Source organism: Dermacentor albipictus, chromosome 3 (assembly GCF_038994185.2).
Source record: "Dermacentor albipictus isolate Rhodes 1998 colony chromosome 3, USDA_Dalb.pri_finalv2, whole genome shotgun sequence".
NCBI classification, from domain to species: domain Eukaryota; kingdom Metazoa; phylum Arthropoda; class Arachnida; order Ixodida; family Ixodidae; genus Dermacentor; species Dermacentor albipictus.
Genome location: NC_091823.1, coordinates 118,429,831 through 118,455,223, shown reverse-complemented (window position 1 = coordinate 118,455,223; position 25,393 = coordinate 118,429,831). Strand labels below are relative to the sequence as shown.

Sequence of the window (25,393 nt, the reverse complement as noted above, 5' to 3'; positions counted from 1 at the left end):
GCCAAGGCTACGCGACCTGTTAGTGCAGATTCTAGTGTAGCGAGATGTAGTGCCACAGTTTGGAACTCATTAGATGACTAAATTGCCTTGACAAGTGGTCGTGTTGGCAGGTGTTTACTTGGAAGCTTCTCTGCAGGTTGCAGAGTGGTTTATTGCACAATTTTGCTTTCTTCTTTAATAAAATATTTATTGAGGCTCTCTGATACTGAAAATAGAGTTGTTCACTTATCCAAGTGAAAATGTGCAATGAACAACAAAATAATGCAGCACTGCCGTACAGACATTAATTTGCGTTCAAAGAGTACAAACAATCAATTGCTTTGACAATAGCTAAATTCATACGTGTAGTTGGAACGGCCACAACAGGGCGGAGGACTCCCTCCTTGTTAGTGCTTTCTTCCTTTGCAAAAATGGCATCCACAGACTTGCTTGTGTGGCGTCCCTCCAAGCTGCTCTTTTATGCAAAAGGAACGAAGAAGTCTGCGTTGAACATGCTTGTAACCTTGCTGAAGGAGTACAGTAAACCTGCATGAATTCTTATTAGGAAAACGGCTGCACTTACAAATGTCACCGAGCACACCTTTACAAGTGGATGTTACAAGAAGCTGAGGTGGAACCACCGTCCCCTGTGACATGCTGGCTGAGTGCTTTTTCTGAACCCTCTGCTTCCGCTGTCTCTGCAACCCTCCTCCTCTGTATCTCGAAATATCTTGAAGACATGCATTTTCGATGTCAGAGCACATATGAAACGAATTTTCTACTGCTGCTGTTACAACAGCTGATCTGGCTGCACAGTTGCAGTCTGAGTAGATGCTGTAGCTGTCACTGCCGCATTCGCCACTAGCAGACGACTGGGCAGGGAACAGCAGCCTTAAGACGTCCGCCTGATGGATAAAACAAATCTGCAGCTTCCACTGTGCTGCACGTAGCTACTGAAGCAGAGCATAATTTTATGACTGCCAGCAGATCAGTGTATGAGGGCGCTGATTCGAGGCTGTGAGATAATCTAAATGGAGGTGGTGGTGACTTTGAATAATACCGATACCGTTGCATGGCACACTTTCAATCGTGATTGATCCCGATCGAAGTAAAAATTTTTGACTGCGATTGGCTCCCTCCGACAGCTTGCACAAAGTAACCAATCGCGATAAAAAAATGTGATACTGATCAGCCTCAATCCCGATTGAAAGTGTGCCATGCAACGCCCATATGATGCTGTTTCGGACCTGTGGTCATGGCAGATAGTCTGCAAAACCAGACGGCAAAGGGCTTCACTGTTCACGTACTTACACATTAGGGTTATTGGGTACATGGCAGTGCCGCGAAAGTGTCCGCATTATCAGGCAGGTCTGTAAAATCGAGTGTCCGAAAAATAGTCGTTGACTGTATGTCATCATCTTCATGAGCTTCCTTGTCCATGATAGCATTACGTTGCCCTTAGTGATATAGTGACCATGCAATATCAAGACAGTGATATGATGATTATAACATTACAGCAGTGCAGAATAAATAACCGGTAGTCAATTAAAGCAATGAAATGGGTGCCAGCAGAAAAGAAATGGATTTGGGGGTGGTGAATTTGAAGATGTGATTTGCGGTTGGACCTCCGGAGGCGCTATGAGAGCCTGCCCTATTGACCGGTTAGTGGGAACTTGAGTGATGGAGTTCGCTCGCTCGTTACCTTCCAGGCCTTCGTGACCTGGCCACCACATGATCCGGGGCTGGCGGTCACAGCCATTTCTTTCTCTATCACTTGTAGCTCATGACTGCTGCATGTCTTATCGGGAGTTTTTGCTGATTAACTAGGCCACCGTTTCCCTAATGTTCTTTTGTCTCCATTTCATTAGAAGAAGGCCTCAGCCAAAACAAAGCCCAAGCAGAATGACCTGGCAGCTGCATTCTCTAAGGCCCGAACTGGAGGTAACACTCCTTTTCACATTCTGTTGTGTTATTGTTGCCTGTCTTAATGGAATGCTATGTTTTGTAAGCACATGACCTGCTTTAGTTATGCCCAAAAGCTGGCTTCTTTTTCTTTTTTTCTTCTGTTTTTTTTGTTTTGCTGCACAGCCTTAAAGGGACAGCATGCACAAACATATTAAGTTGGCCTAGGTGAAAAGTTTGCACTTCAGAGGTTGCGAATACTTGCTGCATGTGGAGCCTTGCTTATCCAGAAAAAAAAAAAAAAAACTTGGACATGACAGACAAGTGGTGATGCCACTTTTAAATTCTAGCTCAGTTGCTTTCAGGTCACAGATTTTGGCAGCATCCATGGTGGCAGTTAACTGTTAAAAAAGATATATTGCATTAAAAATTTAGAAAAGCATCAGCCTAGCAAGTTCCTTGGACTGCTGCGATCTAAGAGGGAACCAGATATGGAAAAAATATGTAAGCATGTAAAGTTCCCGATGTCATTGCGAAAATTGTGCTTGCAACTATATAGTATACCGCATGTTCTTGCGAAAGTTGCCAAAAATGTTTTTGAATCATCTGTGGCTGAACTGGATTACTGATGAGGTAGGTGAACATTATTTGCGCAAGAAATTTAAAAGCCTGATTGGATAATTAACATAATTTTACTAATTAAGTTTTAAAAATTAAACTACGGCACATATGGCAATTTACAAATTGTAGCCGGCAAGTATGCAAGGCATATTTGTCACCGCATAGGAGGGATTGTCTGTGGATCATGAGGCTTCCCGGGTAACAAAAGCAGGGTGCTTGCAGCTGTGAAGTGAACAGCCTATATAGATGATGCTCACATTGGAAAGTACGTTGTGCACTTGCCCATACTATTGCGGATCTTGCTGGTTCTCGCTATTATAAGGCACTGACAATCCTTGTTGTCAGTGCTCATGCGATGTCATAAAAAGTTCAGGAGGCTTATATGGCAGTTTGCAGCACATTTGCAGGCAAATTAATGGACAGCATTTTATAACGATTCACTTTAATTTCTATTGCAGTTAAAGCTTGATATAACGAAGTAGGTAAAATTGGCAATTTGCTTCGTTATAGTGAAATTTCGTTGTACTGAAATTTGACCTTTTATCCAAATAAGTACAGTCACCGATCGATTTTTCTTAAGCGGAAAGGGTGCAGAATTTTCCAAATTATCAGGCAATCGAAGAAAGCAAACTTGAAGGAGAAAACAATTGATGAATTCAGGAGTTGGTGAGGAATAATACGGTTTTATGCCGCATCGACGACATATATCTTCACATAGGTGGTATGAATCAAGCGAAGCCAGCCACGCTTCTGCATGCACTTCGCCCCCACAGCTGATAGTGTTGCCTGCACTGGGACGATGCTATCATGAAAAGCACCAACAGCAGGGAGCAAATGCTTCATCTGCCTCTCACTCAAACGAGCCACTGAAACTCGGGATTACGCAGCCTCGAATATTAAATGCACAGGAAGATAGTTTACATTATGCCACGCTGTCTCAACACGCCCACTCCTTGCACACGTGGCAGTTACCTCGAAAGAAGGGTACGCGGCTGTGTTTGCACTCTGCTGCAATTACAGCCATGCGCAGCCATGGCCGTGACGCACGTCAGAAATTGAGACGCAATCCAACTACCCGCCTTCCTGACCCCGGGCCCTCGCGTGCGCTTGATCACGTTACCACGAGATCGCTCCCCTCTCCCTCTTTCCCTTTGCTAGTGCGGGAAGGTGTCACTCGTGAAGCCACCATATGTCTTGTCTCTCCCTTGCACACTTTCACTCGCACCTAAAGGACAAAGTGCGTGAGGTGCGACACCATCTTATCGCACTTGGACTTTGTACGGAACATGGTGCGGCTCCTCGGTGGTCGCTCTTTTTGTGCCACGCGGGATTTGAGGTGCGTTTGCAAGCAGCCGCTTCTAATTTCATCATTTTACCGTCTACATTCGCGGAAGCCTCCATTTATTGTCATGGCATTCCTCCTGGTGGAAGTGAAATTTCATTTTATTGAAATCACATTCAAACACACTTCATTATATCGAGGTTCTAAATACATGGTGTTCTACAGACAAGAGGTTTTGAAAAGTTAAACACTTCATTATATTGAGGATGTTGTTATATTAAAGTTCGTTATATCGAGGTTTAACTGTATTTCCGGCTTTCGCGATTGGCTTTGACATAGCTGTGCTGCCGTTACCGCTGGGATTTGGCACGCGGTGCGACGACATAAGAATGTAAAGTGAAATGGATCTTAATAAGTTACGGCTGCTGCTCACATTCTTCGTAATCGCCTGGCTTATCAGCATTTCTTGAATGTGCCGGCGGAGTGCTGCCTACCTCCAATTGAGTGCAACTGGAAGCCAGTGTGGAAAGAAATGCTTTTCAGTGCTGTTTATAAGCTTCTGCTTGCTACCAGCAACAAGCATCGTATGAAATGAAGGTCTTGATGCTCTCTGCTAGTATAACCCCAAGGCACTGTGCATACAATACTGACAGTAAATATTGATTAGTATTGATAGTTAGAAAAAATAATCTTGGCGAAAAAGTGGCAGAAAGCAATCTTTTGCGGTCCATTGGCAGTGCGCAGCGGGCGTTTGCATCGACTTACCCCCGCCTTTTATGGCAGCCGGTGTCAGCCATGAAAGTGGACCATCGTTTAACGAAGTAATGGATGTAACGAAATTGCGGCTTCCTCTTCAACTTAGTTATAGCAAGGTTTTACTGTATTCGCATGTCCCTAGTTTCTACATAATCCTATGCATATTTAGTAAATGTGCTTTTGTGTATATTTACCGCACTTGCCATCCTCCTTTCTTTGTTTTTAGGCAGCGTTTTAGACACGGTATCTAATTAGCCTTCGAGCAAGCTTGATTGTGCCACCCGTTAAATTATACTAAAGTTTTTGAAGAAGCATTTCAAAACTGTGAGCTCATATCACTACTTGCTGGGCTAGTTGGTTCATACTTATGGTGTAACAGGCCGTGAAACAACGTGAAATAAGAAGAGGTAAGGAGATGCCCTCTATGCTGTCCTGTTCTTGAATATGGCATTGCGTGACTGAGCTTGATGTTATTGGTTTGATTTTGGCCACGGGGGTGAAACTCAATAACACTCTTGTACCTTAGATTAAGGTGCATGTCAGACAACCCCAGGTTGTCAAAATTAATCCAGAGTCGCCCACTACGGCATGCCTCATAATCAGATAGTGGTTTTGGCATGTAAACTCCCAGAAATAAATAGAACAATGGTTTCTGGTCCAGTTCTTTCTTCATATTATTTCGCATCTTATCGCGCTGTTAACATCTCTGACTTCAGTTTTGTTGCCCCTTTTCTATGCTGAGCCCCAAGTAGCATACTGTGAGTGCATCCTCCTCTTTCAGCTGCAAGCACATCAGCTAAATCGACACCACTTCCAGAGAAGAAGAATGTAGATGACAACAAAAAGGCCCCCAAAGCTGCATCTTCTGGCAGCGAGGCGACGAAGAGAAAGAGTGTCGACAAGAGTCCGAGTGAGAAGGCCACGCCAGAGAAGAAGCGAGTGAAGACTGAACCGCCAACTTCTCCTGAGGTGTCCTCTGCGACAAGGAAGAAGCCGTCACGGCGACACGTCATCAGGTGTGTGGCCTTGAATTTCATCCCCGCTAAATGAGTTTTTATGATTGCTTAGCACAGTCCTAGTGATAGTGTGTTGCTGTTTTAGCAGCGTTTCCAGTGGACTTTTTTCATGGTTGTTGGCAAGCACCTTTAGCAAATTTTTGCTTTTTTGGAATTTCATGTGGAATATGTTATAGTCCATGTTAGCATGTTCACGAAAATACTTAGTGAATTCTAGCAAGCGCAGGGTGTTCTTGAAGCATTTCCTGTTTTGGAAGGGCAATCATGATTTGCATAACTGTTTTTGATAATGCAGTAGACTTCCACTAATTCATCTCCGGCTAATTCGATTCTTCGGTTCATTTGGTCCCAGCCAAAAGTCCCAGCTGATATCCACGCATTTCTATGGACTCATTATTTCGATACTGAAGTTGGCCTTCTCTGAATATTTCGAATGTGACCAGTCAGTGTATATGCACCTGACCCCTATGGTGACCTCAATAGTGACCCCTTTAGTGGCAGCGTTTGTCTTGGTGGAGTTTACAGCACATCAAATGCATTGAACTCGCATCAAACGTCCCATCGAGAATGGCGATTTTCGGCCTTTTTAGGAAGATTTTCAAGCAATTACTATAGCTCATTATGTCTGACTGTGGCACTTACCCGATTCTAATACGAGCCTTCGTTTTTAAAGGAAATTGGGTCGAAAATTGCCTGCATGGCGCAGTCGGACACAGTACCAAAATTATCTTCACGACATTCGTATGCTTCCCCGCATAAGAAGCAAGCATTGCGGCGAAGCTCACCAAAAAAACTGCGGCGAAGTTGATTTTCGAAAACTGGCCGCCATTGTGCAACACATATCTCACACGTTTCCCATTTTTCGTGCTAAGAAATCGGGTGCATGGTAGATTTTTACTACATTTAGTAGGTTCATTGTCATTTATATGTTAGTTTTCTTCTTTGGACACATAGAAAGTGTCCATTGATTTAGGGGCTTGTTAGAATTGGGGAATATACTGCCTAATGATCCAGCAGTGTGTTTTGGCCTTTTTTCTGTATGTTTTATTTGACTTGAATGATAATTTGATAAATTTCGTCTCTCCTGTCAGGCTTGAATTATTGGAAGTCAACCTGCACAGACATTGTAATGAAAGGGCTACTTATAAAGCTCTTCCCACCACATTCTATATTTTAGAGCATGCATCATTTTTCATATTCAGCTTGAAAACCCATTAAAGTGTGATTGGAAATCAAATTTTTTAAATAAAACCTTGAGAATCGAGTTTTTTTTCGTCATGTCAAGAAATTTGGAAAATAAGGTTAACATTGTGTAATACATTGCAGTAAAACATAAGCTTTTGTACATTGCACATTACACATATATTTTATTTAGAACATGACACTGCCCTGCTTTCGCATGCTCGTGTTCACGCAGCATGCGATTCAAGAGGTGTCTTCGCAAGCAGCTGTGTGTAATTCAGCCATTTGACCACCTCCGTCTGCGAAAGTTTCCATTTATTGTCTCGATGTTCCTTCATGGTGGCTGTGAAATTTCACGGTATTGAAGTTGTATGTAAACATACTTCCTTATATTGAGGTCCTACATATGTGGTGTTCTACGGAGAAGTTATAAAAAGTTAAATAGTACTTTGTTATATCGAGATTTATCTGTACTCATGCTTGGGCATTATAGGAGATACATTCTTTAATGTGGTACTGATCTCCAACAGCATGCAATGAATACGATGAACTGCTTCTTTAAAATAATTTTAGTGACTCTGAAGATGAGGACGACGAAACGACACAGTCAACCACTCCAGCCAGCTCAGAAAATTTGAAGAGCAGTGGTAAGTGGGATCTGTCTTATTTTTTTCAAGTGATGAACAGTGGAACGGTGGATGCCGCTACAGAATAGTTACAATTGTACCATGCATTTTTCTATCTGCTTTTTTTTTATGGTGAGGAGCATGGGAAGTTTTGTTGCTTATTAGCCTATGAAAAGTTACAAACGCAGTTTGTTTGCATTTATTCTTGGACACTGAGAAATCTAATGAGCAAAATGTCTTGAGCAGGCGCAGAAGAAATGTGTGAGAAAGCAATGACTTCAGTAAATTAATATGCACATTCAAGGATAGTAAGGCCTAAAAAATCGGCTTCTACATGTTAAACTGGAAACAGTGTGTACACACCTGTAGTAAAGGTCACTTGTCTTGGATTGGAAATTTCACCTAGGATGTGGCATGAAGGTTTGTCTATTGCGTATCATATTTACCAGTCTCAAATGGGCCCCTTTTTTAAAAAAAATATTAGTAAAAAATTGCATGCACATTACATTTGAATATGAAACCAAAATGATGTGGCAGTGTTTCCAACAGCTTACCATTGCAGCCAACATCATCGCCATTGCTATCACAAGACGGCGACAAAAAAAGTTTTATTGCGATAGCAATTATATGAACACTCCAGGCGTGTTTCTACAGTCAGCGTCGCCGTGAGCTTTTGTATGAAGTAGAAAGGCGATAAATTCACCACCGTGCACCATTTGCTGCATGTGCAAGTGAAAGCTTGTGAGGGTGAGGTGGTCATGATGGCTCAGTCTCATGCACACAAGGGAGGAAAGCAGGGAGGAAGGGTGCCATCTTCCGTCGTGCGCAAGGCTCCAGGGGGATGGCAGAGAGGGAGGGCACATTCTACTACGGGCGGCCACTTGCACCCACCCGGGCTGCTGTATCTTGAAAGCCGTCTGCGATAGGGACAGAGACGGCCATCTGCTGTGTTTTCATGGCTTAGTTCGTGGTCATGCGAGAGACAGCTTGAAGGTCAATTTGCTTGCTGCTGCTACTGCGCTACCTCACTCCATCGTTTTGACAGCGAGTTTCCACAGCCATTGAGTGAATGCGTTCATGTTTGCTTGTGCATGCCTGATGCCATGCTTGTTAATTTAATTGGTATGCCTATGTTTACAAGCTTGTACGGCCCATAAAACTGCTGTCTTTACATTGTATAACGGTCCACCAATATGCTATCGCAATTGATGCTTCGCATTAAGGGCAAAACTGCAACTTTTTGTGTAAGTTGGTGACAATAACGGATGCGCTGCTTTCATAGTGAAAGCTACCGTATTTACTCGCATAATGATCGCACTTTTTTGTCAGAAAAAATTGACGCAAATTCAGGGGTGCGATCATTACGCGGGTTAAATTTCCCGCGAAAAAAAAAATTTTTTTTCGTCCCGCATTTGCTGCGGGATGCGGGTGCGGGACACCGAAACAAAAATGGCGGCCGGCGGAGCAAGCCGAACGCGCCGAACGCGATCTTTTTTTTTTCTGCTCGTGAGCACATTACGTGCATTGAAACAGTTTCTTCCGTGTCGGTGATGAATACTATCGTTAATATCGGCAAGTTTGCGGCAATAACGTAGCCATGTCCACTTTGAGGGCACAGAAAAAGATGGGCGCGCTTAGGTGCCAGTGACAAAAACCCATGGCCGGCGTGCTGCGGAAACTGCGGCACCCGTTTTCACTACTATTCTAACACGGCACGTTTCCGCTAAGGGTGGGCGAATATCTTAGCTGTGTTGCAAGCGTTGGTGTATGAACAGGGTACACTTTTAACGTATCAGTGTAAACGTGGCTACTATCATTGCCGCGCGCGATTTGTTGCGTGCTCACGAGTGCAGGTGAAAAGAATCGAAAGGCGCTTTTTTTTGTTTTTGTTGACTACAACCATTATAAGGCCTAACCATAATAAAGGCAAGTTTGGTTGTGCGGAAAGTGATGAAAGTAATGAAATGAGGCATCTACTTAAGCATGTTTGGTGCGTGCAGACGAGTCGTTCGCGTAGCATTCGACAGATGGTAAGCGCTATCATTATTAGCTAGACTTGGCACACGACATATCGCTGCGGCAAGTTCGGGGTGCGATCATTACACGGGAAATAAAAAAAATCGAATTTTGACGACAAAATTCAGGGGTGCGATCATTACGCGAGTGTGATCATTATGCGAGTAAATACGGTAATTTATAAAAGTTACATTACATGTTTAGGCAGCTGCAATAGAGCTTCATCATATGTTTTTGGTATTCCAGGTACTTAATGTGTGCAAAACTGGACAAACAGCTAGGTGATAAGTTGAGGTGGGAGCTATCATCTCATTTACAACTGTTTCAAGAGTTATTTGAGAAATATGGATTATAAAAGAAAGAACGAAAGTGGATTTCCAGCCAAGTGATTGAAAACCACCACTACAACTGCTAAGGGGGCTATACAATGCTTTATGGCTCAGTATCGCCTCCGATGCATTATTCAGCCACAGGAAAATGTGGACATGTGGACTTCCCCTGTGCTTGAATTTCATGGCAATACTACCAGTGGCAGCACGCCACTGCTGGTCGTATTGTTGTTTCTTTTCCCTTTGCCGCTCCTTGTACTCATGCTGCTCCTCGGGAGTCCTAACTATGTGTTGCCTACCCATAGCAGCGCTGCAACAACAATGAAATCAGTTGCTAGGCTGGCTCTTTTATATATGAAAGGCTAGTGACGTTACTTCCCACATCATAAGCTGCCGTCGCCACAGCAGCTTGCGCAGCAGTAATCTTAACTGGGAAGGTTATGTGGGGAGCGCTACGGGCTTCATAGTGTTAGAAGGAGTGCCTTATCATCAATTATGTGGTTTGGATACTTGTTTAGTGCTTGTAATTTATTGAAATGATTGCTCTGCTGTATGTTGTATGTGTAATACCAAAGCATGCATGCACTGTATTGCAACAGTTGCTGAAGTTTTTTTTTCCCGTGAGGACACCGCTGCGAAAAATACCGCCCAACTAGAAGCTAACATCTTCACTGTAATACATAGGACCACGTGGAGGGAAACATGTTTTGGTCTATAGATAGTGATAAAAAGCTGTCCGAGAGTGATTACAATGGGCATTATGTGGGAATAAATTTCCATTCTGTGAAACGAAATTCTGCATTTTCGATCTTGTTTGTCTTTTATACCATGAAAGTGACATACACTGCTTTTTTTTCTTGTTTAAAAGTCACGTGTGCATGAAATTTGTGTGCACAATTTTGGTCATCCAAAGTGGCGTTTCTTTTCGCCAATATTAAAATGGGTGTTGTGGGCATAATGAGATTGGCGAAATTCTGCACGAAGTTTCACACTTGAAATGCAAACAGATGCATCACATAAGTTGGAAAATATTATTGGTTTTCATATCACAACTGAGAAGAGGCAATAAAGAAAGACAAAAAGCTATGCTGCTCTTTTGAATGGCACAGGACGACGTAGAGTGTGCATCACCATTTTAAATCCGTGAAATGTTTGTATTTTAACAGCACTACATATGCTGGAGGTATAGTATACTATCTCACCATGCACCGTGAAGGGCAGTGTTGTTACATTCACATTTTGAGCAATGCAATCACTGCTCAACACTCTTCTGGTGACACCAGTGCTGATTACTCTTGTAGTGAGCAAACATGGCTTCTGCAGTGGTGCGAGTGATTCTGACTGCCATGGCAAGCATGGCTGTGCTGGGCTCACTTCGCATCTGTATTGCACCACGTACTGATGAGTGTTCTCTCTGCCAAAGGTCTTTGGAATGCTAATAATTGAAAAAAAAGAGAAAACTAGGGAAATGCGAGGGTCATGAATTATCCACAAGTGCTGCGATAACGTGTGCTATGCATCTGTAACAACTTTTGTACGAAGCAAAATTTTATGGCAGTTAGTCTTTCTAGATGTACTTTACTCTAAAGTAAACTGCTTTAATTGATGCTGTTCCAGCTACATCCAGTGTGGCTACGAGTGAGGGTGACAAGTTTTCGGCAAAGTCTTCACCAGACTCGGGCACCCAGGGGGGTCAGAAGAAGCGCCGCCGAGTGATGAAGTCTGTGAAGAAGACTTTCAAGGACGAGGAGGGATTTCTGGGTGAGTTCACAAGCTCAACCAGCCTCGTAAACCGATGCACTGTGTATTTCCCTGTTATGCAGTTAGCAACAGTTGTGGAAGATGGTGCCGTGTGAACATCTGAATTTTCGAATTGTTGTTTTGAATATTGTGCTATTCGATATTCGCTTAGAAAAAGGAAAAATTTAATGGTTCTTCTTTTTCAAGTGAAGTGATGTTTACAGCTTCGCCGCAGTACAGTTATGTTATGCTGCGAAGCATGTGTGCTATGCAGTGAAGCACACAAATAGGTGAACTGGGCACTGTAACGGGGCCAAGTATACATTGTACTTGGCCCCTTGTGCACACACCATCTTTGGCCACAGCATGAACACCTAGATTGCCTAATAAGTTTAACTGAGATGTCTGATCAGAATAAAAGCATTGGTACAGCACTGTGTTCTGTTTACGCTTCCTCTAGTCATTTCAATTTTCTACATTTTTCATTTGTGCATTGTTTTACTTATGTGGTCTTACCAACTTCCTACCTGCACAAACGCAGCAGCATCAGGCATCATGCTCTTTGCATCTTTGACATTTAGTGAAGTTCTACTGCACTAAATCTTGGTCTCATTCTTCAGCAGAACAAGTAAATAATTCCAATATGCTCTAGCTCCTATTATACAAGTTTGCAGCCACTTCTGTGCACAACAGCTATTTGATATTGGATTCGAAAATTTTTGTCTGAAATCATCGCTTCGAATTTGCTTTGAACTCAAATCCACTATTTGCATCTGCCTAATATATACTCCAGTAGAACCTCATTCATACATTTGGAAAGTAAGCGAGAAAAGCTTACCAATTGGGAAAACGTACCATCTGATGTCATATCATATTTAGTTGTGTAAGGCCTGCACTTAAAAAATTTCTTACAGGGTGTGGGCCTCACATCAAGCTTAAGGCTACTCACTGAAGCCTTGAAGTGAGCTCAGGCTCCTATGCAGGATAACAGGATCGCTGGTAACCGACTTGTCATCTTGGTCAATTCCACTGCCCTCATCATTTTGAGGGCTTGACTCAGTGGTGCCCTTCTAAAGCTGGTGGTCTTCTGTTCCATTTATACATTTATGTTCCGTTTATGCTGAAGCTCTTGACGACAGTCAACAATTTGTCAGGATTGACTACAAGCCTACACTTTGATTTCCACTCTTATTGAGCTCCTTGTATGTCTCCATGGCTGACGTCTCGCTGTCCACTCCACACGGCACACACTGCACCCACCAGTCTGAGTCTGCCACCTCGTGCCCCATCCAGCAATTACAGTCTACACTACGCAGTCCCCCATGTAACACTTGCACCATCTCTTTACGATCTCTCCAACTACTTGGAGGTCCGCTGGAACTACTACTCTGTCCTTAGAAATGAAATCACACGCTATCATCATCAGTGGAATACTCCTGGAAGCACAATGCAGCTAAATGGCAGCACAGCTGATACCATTGAAGTGCGCTGGACCTATGTAGTGTAATCCAGCAGGATGTGATGATGCTGCAATACCATCATCAGTGGGATGGTAAATAGTGCCATCTTGTCACACGAGTTGAACCTTCCTCCCTCTTTCCCTCACCTGCCCCCGTTCTTCGCATGCAAATATTGAGCCACGACCGTCGGCTGACATTACAAGTCAGTTAGCAGCCCGTGTCGACATAACAAAAGTCCGTTTTATACACTAAAAAATTGCCGCTAATTTTGACTGCTGTAGTCGATAGTCCGTTGTGGTGCAGTAGTTAAAGGGAACTTCGTTGCGTTAATAAAATAAGTAGAACAAACTAAGGCTGAAATATGGTTCGTTATATCCAAAAGTTTGTTGTACATGGGTCCGTTGTAATGAGTATAGACTGTATACGCTTAGATAATGTACCTTTTACAAAAAGGCAGAGCTGCAAGCCTGTAGTACTGGATGCAGGCTGTGACTGTTTGTTGTGGGTCATATAATTACCACAACACTCTGTGGTACTTGTTTCAACAAATGCAGAACAGTGTTTCCGTGGTATGCTATGAGAGTTTGATTTTTTTGTTTGTTTCTAAAGCTATTTTGGGTAGGTAATTTCTGCCAGGAGTGCATGACAGGGTATGTACTGTTTTGCCGAGCTGTACCTAGAGACCCTCACTCTATGCATTGCTGTTTGCAGATCGGCAGAAATGCAGTGACTTTAGGCATGCTCATTGTCACTGTTTGACTTTAATATACGTGTGAGCAAGCAGCAAGTATAGTTTTGTCGCACAGCTGGCACTTTTTATGTCAGTGAAGGAAATGCACCAGCGTGGGAAGTCGCTATGTGCAGTCATATAGGTGGCTGCATGTAGTGACATTAGTCGTATAGATAGGAAAAGTATCCCTTTTTACAGTAATAATATGTGTACTAACACAGTGGCACATTTATTTGCTGGTGAGGAAGCAACGCGAGGGAACATGTCACAAAGCTGTGAGAACGATGGGACGTGGTCATGGGAAGGGAGAAAAGTGGTACTTCAGACACTGCACCAAGTAATGCATTGTAGAATAGGAGTGCTGTACTTTTGTACCTGTTTCTCTGTCGCCCAAAGCAGCATGGTGTGACAGTTGTTTGGAACTACACAATGTGTTATTATTAGTATCATCACAAGGTTTAATGGTAAAAAGGAGGTGTCTTTAGGATATAGAAATTTAAATTCTTTAAAGGCAAGCTTTCAGGCACATTTACCTTTCTCTTATATCTCTTGTTTCAAAATGCTTTATTCGATATATGGCTGTGTTGTCAATACTACACACTCTGTACCAAAACGAATAGTAATGACTTCCCCAAACTCAATAGGTCATGAATGTTGTTTTCATCAAGTAACATTGAAGCTTTCTTTTTACCAGCAAGCAAATTATGCTTCTAACAAATGCCATCTGTTGAAAATGACAGTGTTTTGTATTCAGAAATATCTATTGTATTTGTGATTTTAAGAAAGGCTTTTTTCTGAACAGTGGACAGTGCTGCGTTCAAGTGGAGCTGCACTTTTGCAGCTCTAAAAGTGAGGTATCCATTGCCATGTGTTGGTAGGCACCATTATCGCATGGTATATTTTGCGTTTTATCTGATGCAGTAACCAAGCTGGTAAAAGAACTGGTGAGCGAGTCTGATGACGACGAAGATCCTCTTCCCAAGGCTTTGAGAGAAAAGACTGCCCCAGAGAAACCAGCTGGGAAAAAGAAGGCAGCGGCATCAGGAGACAAGAAGCAGCAGTCGCTGCTATCATTCTTTGGAAAGAAATAGGAAAAGAAGCTGAGAAAAAGACTGGCACTTCATTGTGGCGTGACCTTTTAGCATTAAACTTCTTTGTTGATAAAGACACACTAACTGTTAGTGTTGCAAGATTGTTCTTTTGCTATCAACTGATTGCACATTTGAAGCCAACGAGAGTGTGGTCAAACAGCACAAGGGGATTCGGAACAGCAAAATATTCAGTGTAACTGAGATTGTAACTTCAAATTTGTGTGCAAACCATTAAACCATGACAAAACCTGAGCTCCTGATAATTAATGCACAGAGCCGCAGTATCAATGCAGTTAGCATTCTTTGCCTACTTCAAGCATTTTGAGCCTGTCTGTCTGTCCGTCCGTCCGTCTGTCCATCCACCCATCCTCTTATGCTGATGCAGTGGCCCAAGTTGTCTAACAACCTGGGGCATGGGGTACGGGCTCGTGGTAGTGATGCCGTAATGGTCGTTCCACCATTGTCATTCTAGCTTCATGGTTTGATTCTCATCATGCCATCGTTGTCACACCTTCTATGCCAACCCAGTGGCCCAATTCGTCTAATAGCTTGGGCCACTAGGTATGACCTTGTGGTAGTGATGCTGTTGTGGTCCTTGCATCGTTGTCATTCCAGCTTTGTCATCTGACTCTCTTCATGCAGTCGTCAAGCCATTGTCGTTATACAGTTGTGCATCCTTACTCGCACCAACTGTCACGATGCTGTCGTGGTTGTTCCATGAAATGTTCATTGTCGTCACCACAGCTTCGTCATCCGATTCTCGCACGCCAACTCTTGTAATGCTGTCGTCATTACTCCATCGTCACCATACAGGCTGGGTGCGGGATGCAGGTCATTATGTCGTCCTCGAACAGGCCTAATGAATTCGTTGTCATATCGTTGTCGTGATGCTGAAGCAGTTGTTCTGTCGTCGTCGTTCCAACTTGCTCATCCAAGTCTTGTCATGCTGTCACCGGCACGCCATCATCGTCACACAGTCATGATACCTTCTTCGTCATTTCATCTATATCAATCTTTCAATAGTCAGTCTATCATAATCAAGATGTCGTCATTTAGTTGTGCCGTAGTTGTGCATAGAGATTATGCCATTATCGTTGTTGCATCATTTTCAGACATTTGCTATTGCACATCTGTAGTCAAGCATCGTCGCTGTACCATTGTTGTACACTTTTCGTCCCATTGTTCTGATACCATTGTCACACCATCGTCATTGTGTTGTCGTCATACCATTGTCGCCATACATTTATTGCCGTGCCACCGTCCTGATGCCGTCACAATCGTTCCATCGTCATCATTCGAATTTTAACATCGGACTGCCATCATCATACAGTCATCATTATACATTTGTTGTCATACCGTTCTTGTGATGCCGTTGTGGTCATTCCATTGTTGTCACTCTAACTTTGACGTCAGACTCTGACAAGTCGTCATACCATTGCCTTCATACCGTCGATTTACCATCGCCGTCATACCGTCATTGTCACGCTGTCATTTTACCATCGTTATCACCTCAGTACTGCCATCCCATTGCCATCATGCTGTTGTCATTCCAGCTTCGTCATCCGTTTGTCATAACACCGTCTTTGTCATCCCGTTGTCCCCATGTCGTCGTCATGCTATTATACCACCGTAATTATTTTAGAATCGTCCTCTCATTCTCGTTATGCAGTTGTCATACCGCCTTTGTTGTGTGGTCAAAGTCATTCCTTCTTTGTCATTGTATCGTCGTCATCCCACCATGTTGATGGGCAACTTTGGCCAGTGAGTGCCATAGCTATGTGAAGTGCTAGCGAAGTATGTCACATATAGCCAAAGCAACGGTTCTGAATGACCATTAAAGAAAGTAAATAAACCCGACTTGAAAAATATGTTTTGCTGCTACATAGCTCGAATGCTAATTGCATTGCCGTCGACAGTCATAGTGAGATGAAGAAGTGCCATGATATTTTAATACGTTAGCATTCCTAGGGTACTTCATGCCCTTTCCGGGGGCTGTCTATGTATGCATGTTTCAATCTATGATGCTATCTATGTTTGTTTCTGTTGAACCAAATTCCCGCCTACATGGGTCACTGGGTAGTCAGTGAAGAAGTGGGTAGCACGTTGGGCTGCTGTGCAGAGGTAGCAGGGGTCGAAACCAACCATTGAACCAATTGGGTCACTAGTACGTGAGAATGTGTACATATGTGTCACTCTTCAACACACTTCTTTCACGCCAACATGGGTCACTGTAGACACGAGACTGGGTAGGTACTTCTGTTTGAAGAAACTCTTAGGCACCAACTTAGATTACTGGGTATATGCCACTCGGGGTGTGTTAGTCTCCAATGAACATCTTTGACGCGAACTTGGGTTACTGGGTATTTGTCAGTAGGTGTGTGCCGCTATTCAGTGAGATTCTTTGACACCAGTTTGGGTAACTAGCTATGTCACACTGGGAATGTGCTGTTCTAGAATGATGCAAAAAAGATCCCTTAAATTTTCCAATGCTGAGCGGAATCGAACCCACCTCACAAGGGATCTTCAAGAACAGCAACCCGACGCATTAGCATGCTGTGCCAAAAATGCAATGTGTATGGGCTGCTTTTCAAAGAATGGCTTTCACGCTACTGCTTCAGCGAGTTGCGCCATGAATGCACTAGGTGTGTACCACGCTTCAATGAACCTCAGGCCAACTTGGCACCTGAGAACACTTGTCAGTTTTCGCAGGCACTGGCAGGTCATGCCTCTTGTGTTTTAAGCTATGCACAAACTTTGTGGCAGTGCCACTAGATTGTGCAGCATGTCCAAAAAGTTGCCGCATGGTGCGTTTGGCACATTTGCCAAATTAACTTCCGACGTTCGTCAACAATACATCAGCCCACCCATTGCGTAGTTGAACAATTCCTCGGCCTGCGCAAATACCTTTGTTCAATAGTAGCTCGACTTTGGCGTCAGCTATACTTTCCGAGTCGCCACATGCTTCATTTCTTACGCGAACCAGCATGTTACATTTTGGTGGCACGGTTATGTCACCATCGGTAACGCGCAAGGCAACGTGCTTCGGCTCCTCCGATTCTTGCATGTCTATAGCCTGCTTCATAGAAAAGGACACACTAGAATGCTGCAGGTTGAATATGGCACCATTTGCTAGAAGAAAGTCCATTCCGAGTATTATATCCTTCGAACGTTCGGTAGTACTACAAGATCAGCGACGTAAGAAAAACCTCTAATTTAGATTGTCGCTGTGCATCAACCCAGGAATATAATATGAGGTGCCCACCAGCCGTACGTATCGGGGGTCCACTCCACGGTGTTAAAATTTTTTCAGTTCCTTCGCGAGTGCATATCTTACGACCTAGTAATCAGCACCTGTGTCAACTAATGCACTCAATTCACGACCGCCTATAAGAATACGCAAGTCTGAAGAAATTCAATGTTTACTTATTTTGTTCATCCATTTCTGTTCATTGCTGCTGCTCGGTTAACTTGACGAAGGATCTTGGCTTTTTCGAATGTCAGCGGCCTCGCCTCCACAAGTCACCCGCTTCAGTTTTCCTGACGAGCAGGAATGAAGGCCTTCCATGGGAGACCTTGTGTTAGCCATCTCGCGGTAACAGGACAGTCGTTTGTCATTCGTTGGATATAACAAATCCTCCATGGTAAGTGAATTCTAACTTACGTGCACATTCTTCGTATATGACATGCTATCGCCAGGGAGTCGCGACGTTAACCCGACGCGATTGACAATGGACTAGGCAAACGCGCTGTGTCTCCTGATGTCAATCGAAAAAGCCAGTCATAGCGATAACTGCATGTGATTTTATCACTTGCCGCCATCCGTAGGAGCTTCGAAAATCGCAAACGCTGCCAGAACCATGGTATGTTCAATAAGACCTGAGGCGAGGGAGCACATAGAATGGTTTGTTTACCAACCCCTGATTTTGAGCCTGTGTGGAGCGTGCTTATCTTGCGTTTTGTGTGTTTGTATTTATTCAGTTTTTCAATCCATTGAGTACGAAATGGTGATGAAATTAGGAGTCGCATAACAGAAGGCGTCATTTTGCTGGTGGTATGCTTTCGTTATAATAAGCCGTGCACTTGACGGTGTCTTTCGCCCATAGGTAATCTGCGACCACTGAAGATACATGCAGCACCAGTGCTAGTTAGAAACTTTGCAGCAGGCATTCAGCTGCATGCTGCAAGAGGTCAGTTGGGCGCGTTATCGTGAACTTGGTGAAAACGCATGATGAATTAATATTTTATCTTGAATAAGACTGAGCTGCTTTTGCTCGTGTATTGAAATGGTGTGATTCACTTATGTCTCGTGTTGCGGTTTTCGAGGACGGTGCGAATTTGAAAGGGTGGTTATGCGTGTGTATATATATATATATATATATATATATAAACTTCGTGAATTGTCAAGCGGCTAGTTATGCATCGGAAATCGGAATCGAATAGGGGGCTTTTTGCATAGGATTACTGTTTTGGACATGCCTGTGCATTTGAGAATCATGAGTTCACGCTTTAGAGTTATGTCGTATGAACTTTTAGATCACCCTTCCTCGGGGGGGTTACAAGCGTAATTTGTGCATTTTGCTACTGCATGGCAGATCAAAATGTGTTTTAATAGAGAAATAGAGTATCAAAAGAGAATGTTGCCTTAATACTGTACTACCAGTCGTCTGTCATACACGAAACAAAGAGTTGGTCTAATAAACTAATAACTGCGGTCGAACTGCAACTTTTACATACCTTCAAAAATCTGAAATGCTAGATTTCAAACTGCAGCAATAGTCGATTCTGTCAAAAATGGACTCCATTGCGTACCTCATCAATGAAAATACATGCCTCTTAGTAAGCTTAGATGCAGGCTGCAGTGAACTGTTTCTTGCTAGTCCTGAAATTTTGGTAAGCTTGCCATAACAAGCCTTGTTGCCCATTCAAATAGGCACATTCGGTGATATCCATTGAACTGGAGGACCATGTTTTCATCCCTACTGAGCATCATATTTGCAGATATAATCCTCAAATTTTGGCTTGAGCAGTGGCACAACCAGAGATGGTGCGGGGCGGTGCCCTGTCCACGTGCCTAGGATGGGTCACGAGCGGTGTTTGTGACACACCAGACTAATGATTTGACAATGACCAATATTCTGTTTATTAGTAGGAGTATTGTAACCTTGGTGCTGAGCGAGGATGAACTGTAGGTTATTTCTTTTTTCTTTAAATTAAAAATTGAAGGTCAGCAGTTGACTATTGCAGCCATTTAGATGTTTCGCATGCATTTCAGTAGGAAGACTAAGAGCTAAGGCTTTCTTTTAGTGCAGTGACCTTCTTTCTTTACTGTCTCGATGTTTTTACGCCATGTCTTCGTGTTGACTTCTGTGCACGATATTTTTCAGGTACCCGCTTTATATAATGCAAGAAGGCAGCTGCAAGGGCACGAGGATGTCGGAGCCAGCCCAGCATGACTCCACATGGTGGATAGGAGCGCACTTCAAAGTATCAGAATACATTACCATGGAATTTGAATGAGAAAACAAGAATGTGGTTATATTGGGTATACCATTTGACTAAATGTCACCAAACCTTTCAAAATACAATATGTCGCACCAAAATGAAAATTTTCACGTGCCCTAGGCAGTCATCTTAACATGGTATTTTTATAATGTTTCTGATGGGAAAGTCAAGATTAAGTATGCTCTTTGGAGACAAACACATAGGAGCACGTGTAACTGAAAAGTTAGAAATGTGTTTTAAAGAAAAGCTGATTAGTTTGTCAGAAGTGACCGCTTTTTTTCTTGCCTCTCAACAGATATATCCATGTGACAAAAAATAGTGGTACAATAACATTGCAGGTTTGCTTGGTGACATAACACATATTTCCAGTGAACACGCTGCCTGTGTTCACTGTAGAAAGAACAGCTGCTGGCAAAATTTAACAGCACGTAAATGCAAGGGTGCAAATACAAACCACTGTCATTCTTTATTTTAAATGCTGACATGAAGCAAACCGATCTTCATGTCTTCCCTTTTATCTATTTATTACACCAAATTTTAGAAGTATGCTTCCTCTTAGATTCCAGAACGGGGAGCATTGGGGGCAGAGTACCCCAGGTTTAAGAAGTCATTATCGTTTACGTGCATTCTCACGAAACCAGTTCATCAGAACTGCTCACAGCTCCCAAAGCGGGATCAAGGAGCAAGACTTTTAACTGTGTACACCGTGGTGCGCCCCTTACATCTTAATTAGAAGCCACAGAGTTGCTTGCAATTGCAAAATTAATTTACCGCATGTGGAATTGTGGTTTCTCCTTTTTTTTTGAAATAGTCATATAAGTGCTTCTGGCAGGTATTTGAGATTTTAAATAGGGTGACTCAATCTACTTGCCAACCAAGTATGCTAGTGGAGGCAGGGATGTGTTCAATGCAGAGAACTGAGAGCATCTGCATGGAATACGTGTACATCAATTGGCGACTGTGGTCATAAGTGTTAATCAAGCAAAAGCCACTTAGACTGATCACTTCAGCAGACATAACTTTTATAAGACAAAATAAAATTAAAGCATTTTTGCAAATACTGAATTTCTGTGCTTAGAGTGCACAGTGCGACACTGTATTAGACTTCCCAGACAATATATACTTGTTTTGAGACGATAAGATTCTGTGATAAGCGATAACTTTTCTTACTTTAGCGTACCTTAACCACTTCAGTAGGAACAAAGCTTTGGTTTCAGGTAGTTTGTTCACTGTGCAAGTATGTGCATAGCGGCATGCAAAATCCATGTGCATGGAAAGGATATGTAAAATAGGATGGTGCCTTTCCCAATTTATTATTAGCTTATTTGCATTTTTTGTACGCTGCCCTGCCTGTAATTATGCCGATGTCTCCTTTGATACATCATATACATTACATCTGATTTTTGGTTCACATCTGAAGCCATGGTATACTTTTGTTAGATAGCATTTTCAACTAGTCATTAATCGATCATGCAATTACGCAGGCTGCTCCTCAGAAGTATAGCGTTCATACCGTAATGCGGAATGAAAAGCTACCATATAGAATAAGAAATTTGATGCGCAAGATTTTAATGCCAATGCTCCTTGCAGTTTTATACTCATTTGCTACACACTAGATAATATTTCAAATTTAGGTTGATTTATTTGTGAGAAAGTGTGACGGATCAATCCCAAGAGCACCAGGAAATTACTGTTGGAGGACGCCAACTGAATAGAAAATATTGTCACGCGCTAAGACAAGAATAGGCAGCAGTATCAGCAGCCAGACACGAAAATGTCAGACACAAGAAGGACGGTTCTCCAGCTGGTGCAAGATCCTCGACTTCGTCGTCTTCAATCACCGTTTTTGCTGGGCACGCAACGCTGGCTCAAAACACCAGGTGGCATTATTCCCCCTCCCAACGGAGCATCGACTCAATGCTCAAACACAAAACGTACATGGAAACTACACAAATTAAGTAACACAAAAAAAGGGGGGGGGGACGCGCTAGCACACATACGGAAATGCACACGGGAAAATGTGTTCTGTGGGCGGGAACAACAAAAAAAAAACGCTTTGAAGTTCTTTGGAGGAAGACGTGACAACAGCAAAAAACAAGGTAGTTTCACTAGTGCACTTCACCGTGTAAAATACGGCTTGAGGCGGACCACATGTACAGTCTCTGCGCGTGGTAAACAGCGCTTGGGCGATGGCAGGTCTCCATCTGGAATCACTTCATAGTTCACGTCGCTTACACGCCATAGTACTGTGTATGGTCCGAAGTACTTGCTGAGGAGTTTCTCGCTGAGGCCTCGCCGTCTAATGGGTGTCCAAACCCAAACTTGGTCACCAGGCTCATAGGTCACTTGTCGATGGTGGAGATTGTACCTTATTGCATCGGTACACTGCTGCTGTCTTATGTGCACGCGGGCCAATTGACGTGCTTCATCGGCGCGCTGAATGTACTCCTCGACATCAGGAGCTAAGTGGTCGAGCTGGTCGGTATCTTCATATGGAATCATGGCGTCTAGCATAGTTTGGACATCTCGACAATAAACGAGGCGGAATGGCGGGAAGCGTGTAGTTTCCTGCGTGGCAGTGTTGTAAGCAAACGTTACGTACGGTAGAATTTCGTCCCACGTTTTGTGCTGCACATCCACGTACATAGCGATCATGTCTGCCAGTGTTTTGTTTAGTCTTTCTGTCAAGCCGTTAGTCTGAGGGTGGCATGCAGTGGCCTTTCGATGACTCGTGTAACTCAGCTTGAAGATGTCGTCCAGAAGCTTTGCCGTAAATGCCGTCCCTCGGTGACGGTGAATGACGGTGCGCCATGCCGAAGCACAATGTGATGCATAAAAAACTGGGCAACTTCAGATGCTGTCCCGCGTGGTAGTGCCTTCGTCTCAGCGTAACGCGTAAAGTAGTCAGTTGCGACAATGATCCACTTATCGCCGGAGGAAGACAAGGGAAATGGTCCAACAAGGTCCATTCCAACTTGATCAAACGGCGTATGCGGAGGGTCGATGGGTTGTAGAAGGCCTGCAGGCTTGAAGGGTGGTGACTTGCAGCGCTGGCATTCACGGCATCCTTTCACGTAGCGTTTGACACAAGCAGTCAGTCTAGGCCAGTAGTACAGTTGCCGCACCCTGTCCAGAGTCCTTGAGTAGCCCAAGTGACCAGATGTCGGCTCGTCGTGGCACGCTAATAGGATGTCGTCGTGAAGGGCTTGAGGTACTACTAGCAGATGTGGTTTGTCGCCGGCACCTGTGTTTCTTTTGTATAAGATGGCCCCTCGTAGGCAAAATGGCGACAACCGTCGCGAAAGTGGGCGAGGAATGGGCGCGATGCCGCCTTCTAAGTGATCGATGACGGGTCTTAACTCAGCGTCCGATCGCTGTTTAGCGAGCAGATCCGGCCCGCTGAGGGCGCTCAGAGAGGCGCTGTCGTCTTCCTCGTCAGGATTCTGAGATTTACCAGGTGCCCGTGATAACGTGTCAGCATCTTCATGTTTCCTGCCTGATTTGTACACGATGGTGATGTTAAATTCCTGGAGTCGCAGACTCCAACGTGCCAATCGTCCAGAAGGGTCTCGGAGGTTGGTCAACCAGCACAAAGCGTGATGGTCGGTCACAACTTTAAATGGCCGCCCGTAGAGATACGGCCTAAATTTTGTGGTAGCCCAAATGACCGCGAGGCACTCCTTCTCTGTGGTGGAATAATTGGACTCTGCGCGTGACAGAGTGCGGCTCGCGTAGGCGATAACTCGTTCAGTCCCGTCTTGTCGTTGCACCAGGATAGCTCCGAGACCGATATTGCTGGCGTCAGTGCGTACTTCTGTGTCAGCTTCCTCATCAAAATGATCGAGCACGGGAGGAGAAGACAAGCGACGTTGTAGCTCCTGTAGGGGTTGAGGGACGGACTTCGGGATGAAAACCAAACTTGGGAGTATTTATTTTACATTATATACAGAGGTGAGACTCAGGTAACAGTTGTACAGTCATTACGGGCCGGCAGCAACTCGGACGCTGCGGCCCGCGGCAAGAAGTTCGAGAGAGGTGAATCAGGGAATTTTCTGGTCTTTCTGGAATGCTTCTTTTAAACCCTTCGAGGACTGGAAGTCGCGTCATGTTCGACCAATGGGAGAGTTCGCTCAGATGACGCCATTTTCAGCCAATGGTTGGCGCCCGTATCGCGTTGTCACACCCGGCGGCTCTCTGCGGTCTTGCCTCGCAGACTTGCAATGCACTTCTAAGGTGGAGAACGGGGGGGGGGGCGCTCATGCTCCATTGCACGAGGGCCCACCTGCTCCCGGTGGTACGGCTCCGCAGTGGTGGCAAATGCCTTCTTCAAAGGCGAAGAGGGGTGACGATTGGGCTCTATTGTCCGATGGCCCCTTCAAATCCTGGCGGCGTACGAACTTGTTTGCAAGTGTCCTGCCTCAGGAATGTGGCACCCCTGCTTCTGCATTCCTCAATTAGCTGTGCTGCGATTCGAAGTGGTTTGGGGAACTCGAAGTAGCCTCAGGAAATGGCGCCATATCTAACAGCTCGTCCTCGCCCCGGTTGTTCTGAATGGCCGGTGAACTCAATTCGCTGGCCATGAGGAACGCTGAAAGAAGCTGCAGGGTACTGGGGTCGAGCCTCGATTGACGAACTTCGGGATCCTGGGCCCTGGAGAACATACGTCAAACAAACAAAACAACACAGCGCTGCCCCACGTGTAAGCGCAGGCTCTTCACCCCTGACTCGCCAGGCTATTACTGAGTCAAAATGAACCCTGATCTTTTATTTCCCCAATTTTGACAAAACAGTTCCAACCACCCTTCCAAACAGCTATCCATTTCTCCACGATTGCCAACAAGACCAGAGTACTATTGTTGTTGCAAAACAAAAGGGTCGTTGACGATGCAAACAACAAATGAAAACAGCCGAACGTAACTTAAGTGGCCAAACTACACGAACAGCATGTTTCCAATCTATCGCAGTGGCGTACTTATCGCACGTATTGGTGCCACTGAACAATCTGGTAAACTTCACAAGTACGTGATCACAAGCGCACTAGCCTTGTGGTCACTAAACAGAACGCGTACTTGCGTTGTAGGCAAACTTTTCATTTACGCTTACCCACGTTTCTTCCCTGAAAGTCCTACAGGACACGTGACATAAAGGAACAATTAAACTT

The 25,393-nt window shown here is 44.0% G+C and overlaps 1 protein-coding gene across 2 annotated transcripts in view; it reads left to right on the top strand.

The window, feature by feature from the left end:
• Window positions 1-14,810, top strand: part of LOC135915603 (DNA polymerase delta subunit 3-like) — a 30,450-nt gene extending 15,640 nt beyond the window's left edge. The window contains exons 8-12 of one of the 2 annotated variants that reach the window (XM_065448717.2): window positions 1,851-1,920; window positions 5,322-5,556; window positions 7,312-7,385; window positions 11,327-11,470; window positions 14,561-14,810. In XM_065448717.2, the coding sequence (XP_065304789.2) occupies window positions 1,851-1,920; window positions 5,322-5,556; window positions 7,312-7,385; window positions 11,327-11,470; window positions 14,561-14,730 (693 nt within the window). In that variant the 3' untranslated portion in view covers window positions 14,731-14,810. Of the gene's footprint in view, window positions 1-1,847; window positions 1,921-5,321; window positions 5,557-7,311; window positions 7,386-11,326; window positions 11,471-14,560 lie in introns of both variants that reach the window. The other variant, XM_065448716.2, reaches the window with a different exon arrangement.
• The last annotated feature ends 10,583 nt before the right edge of the window (window positions 14,811-25,393 follow it).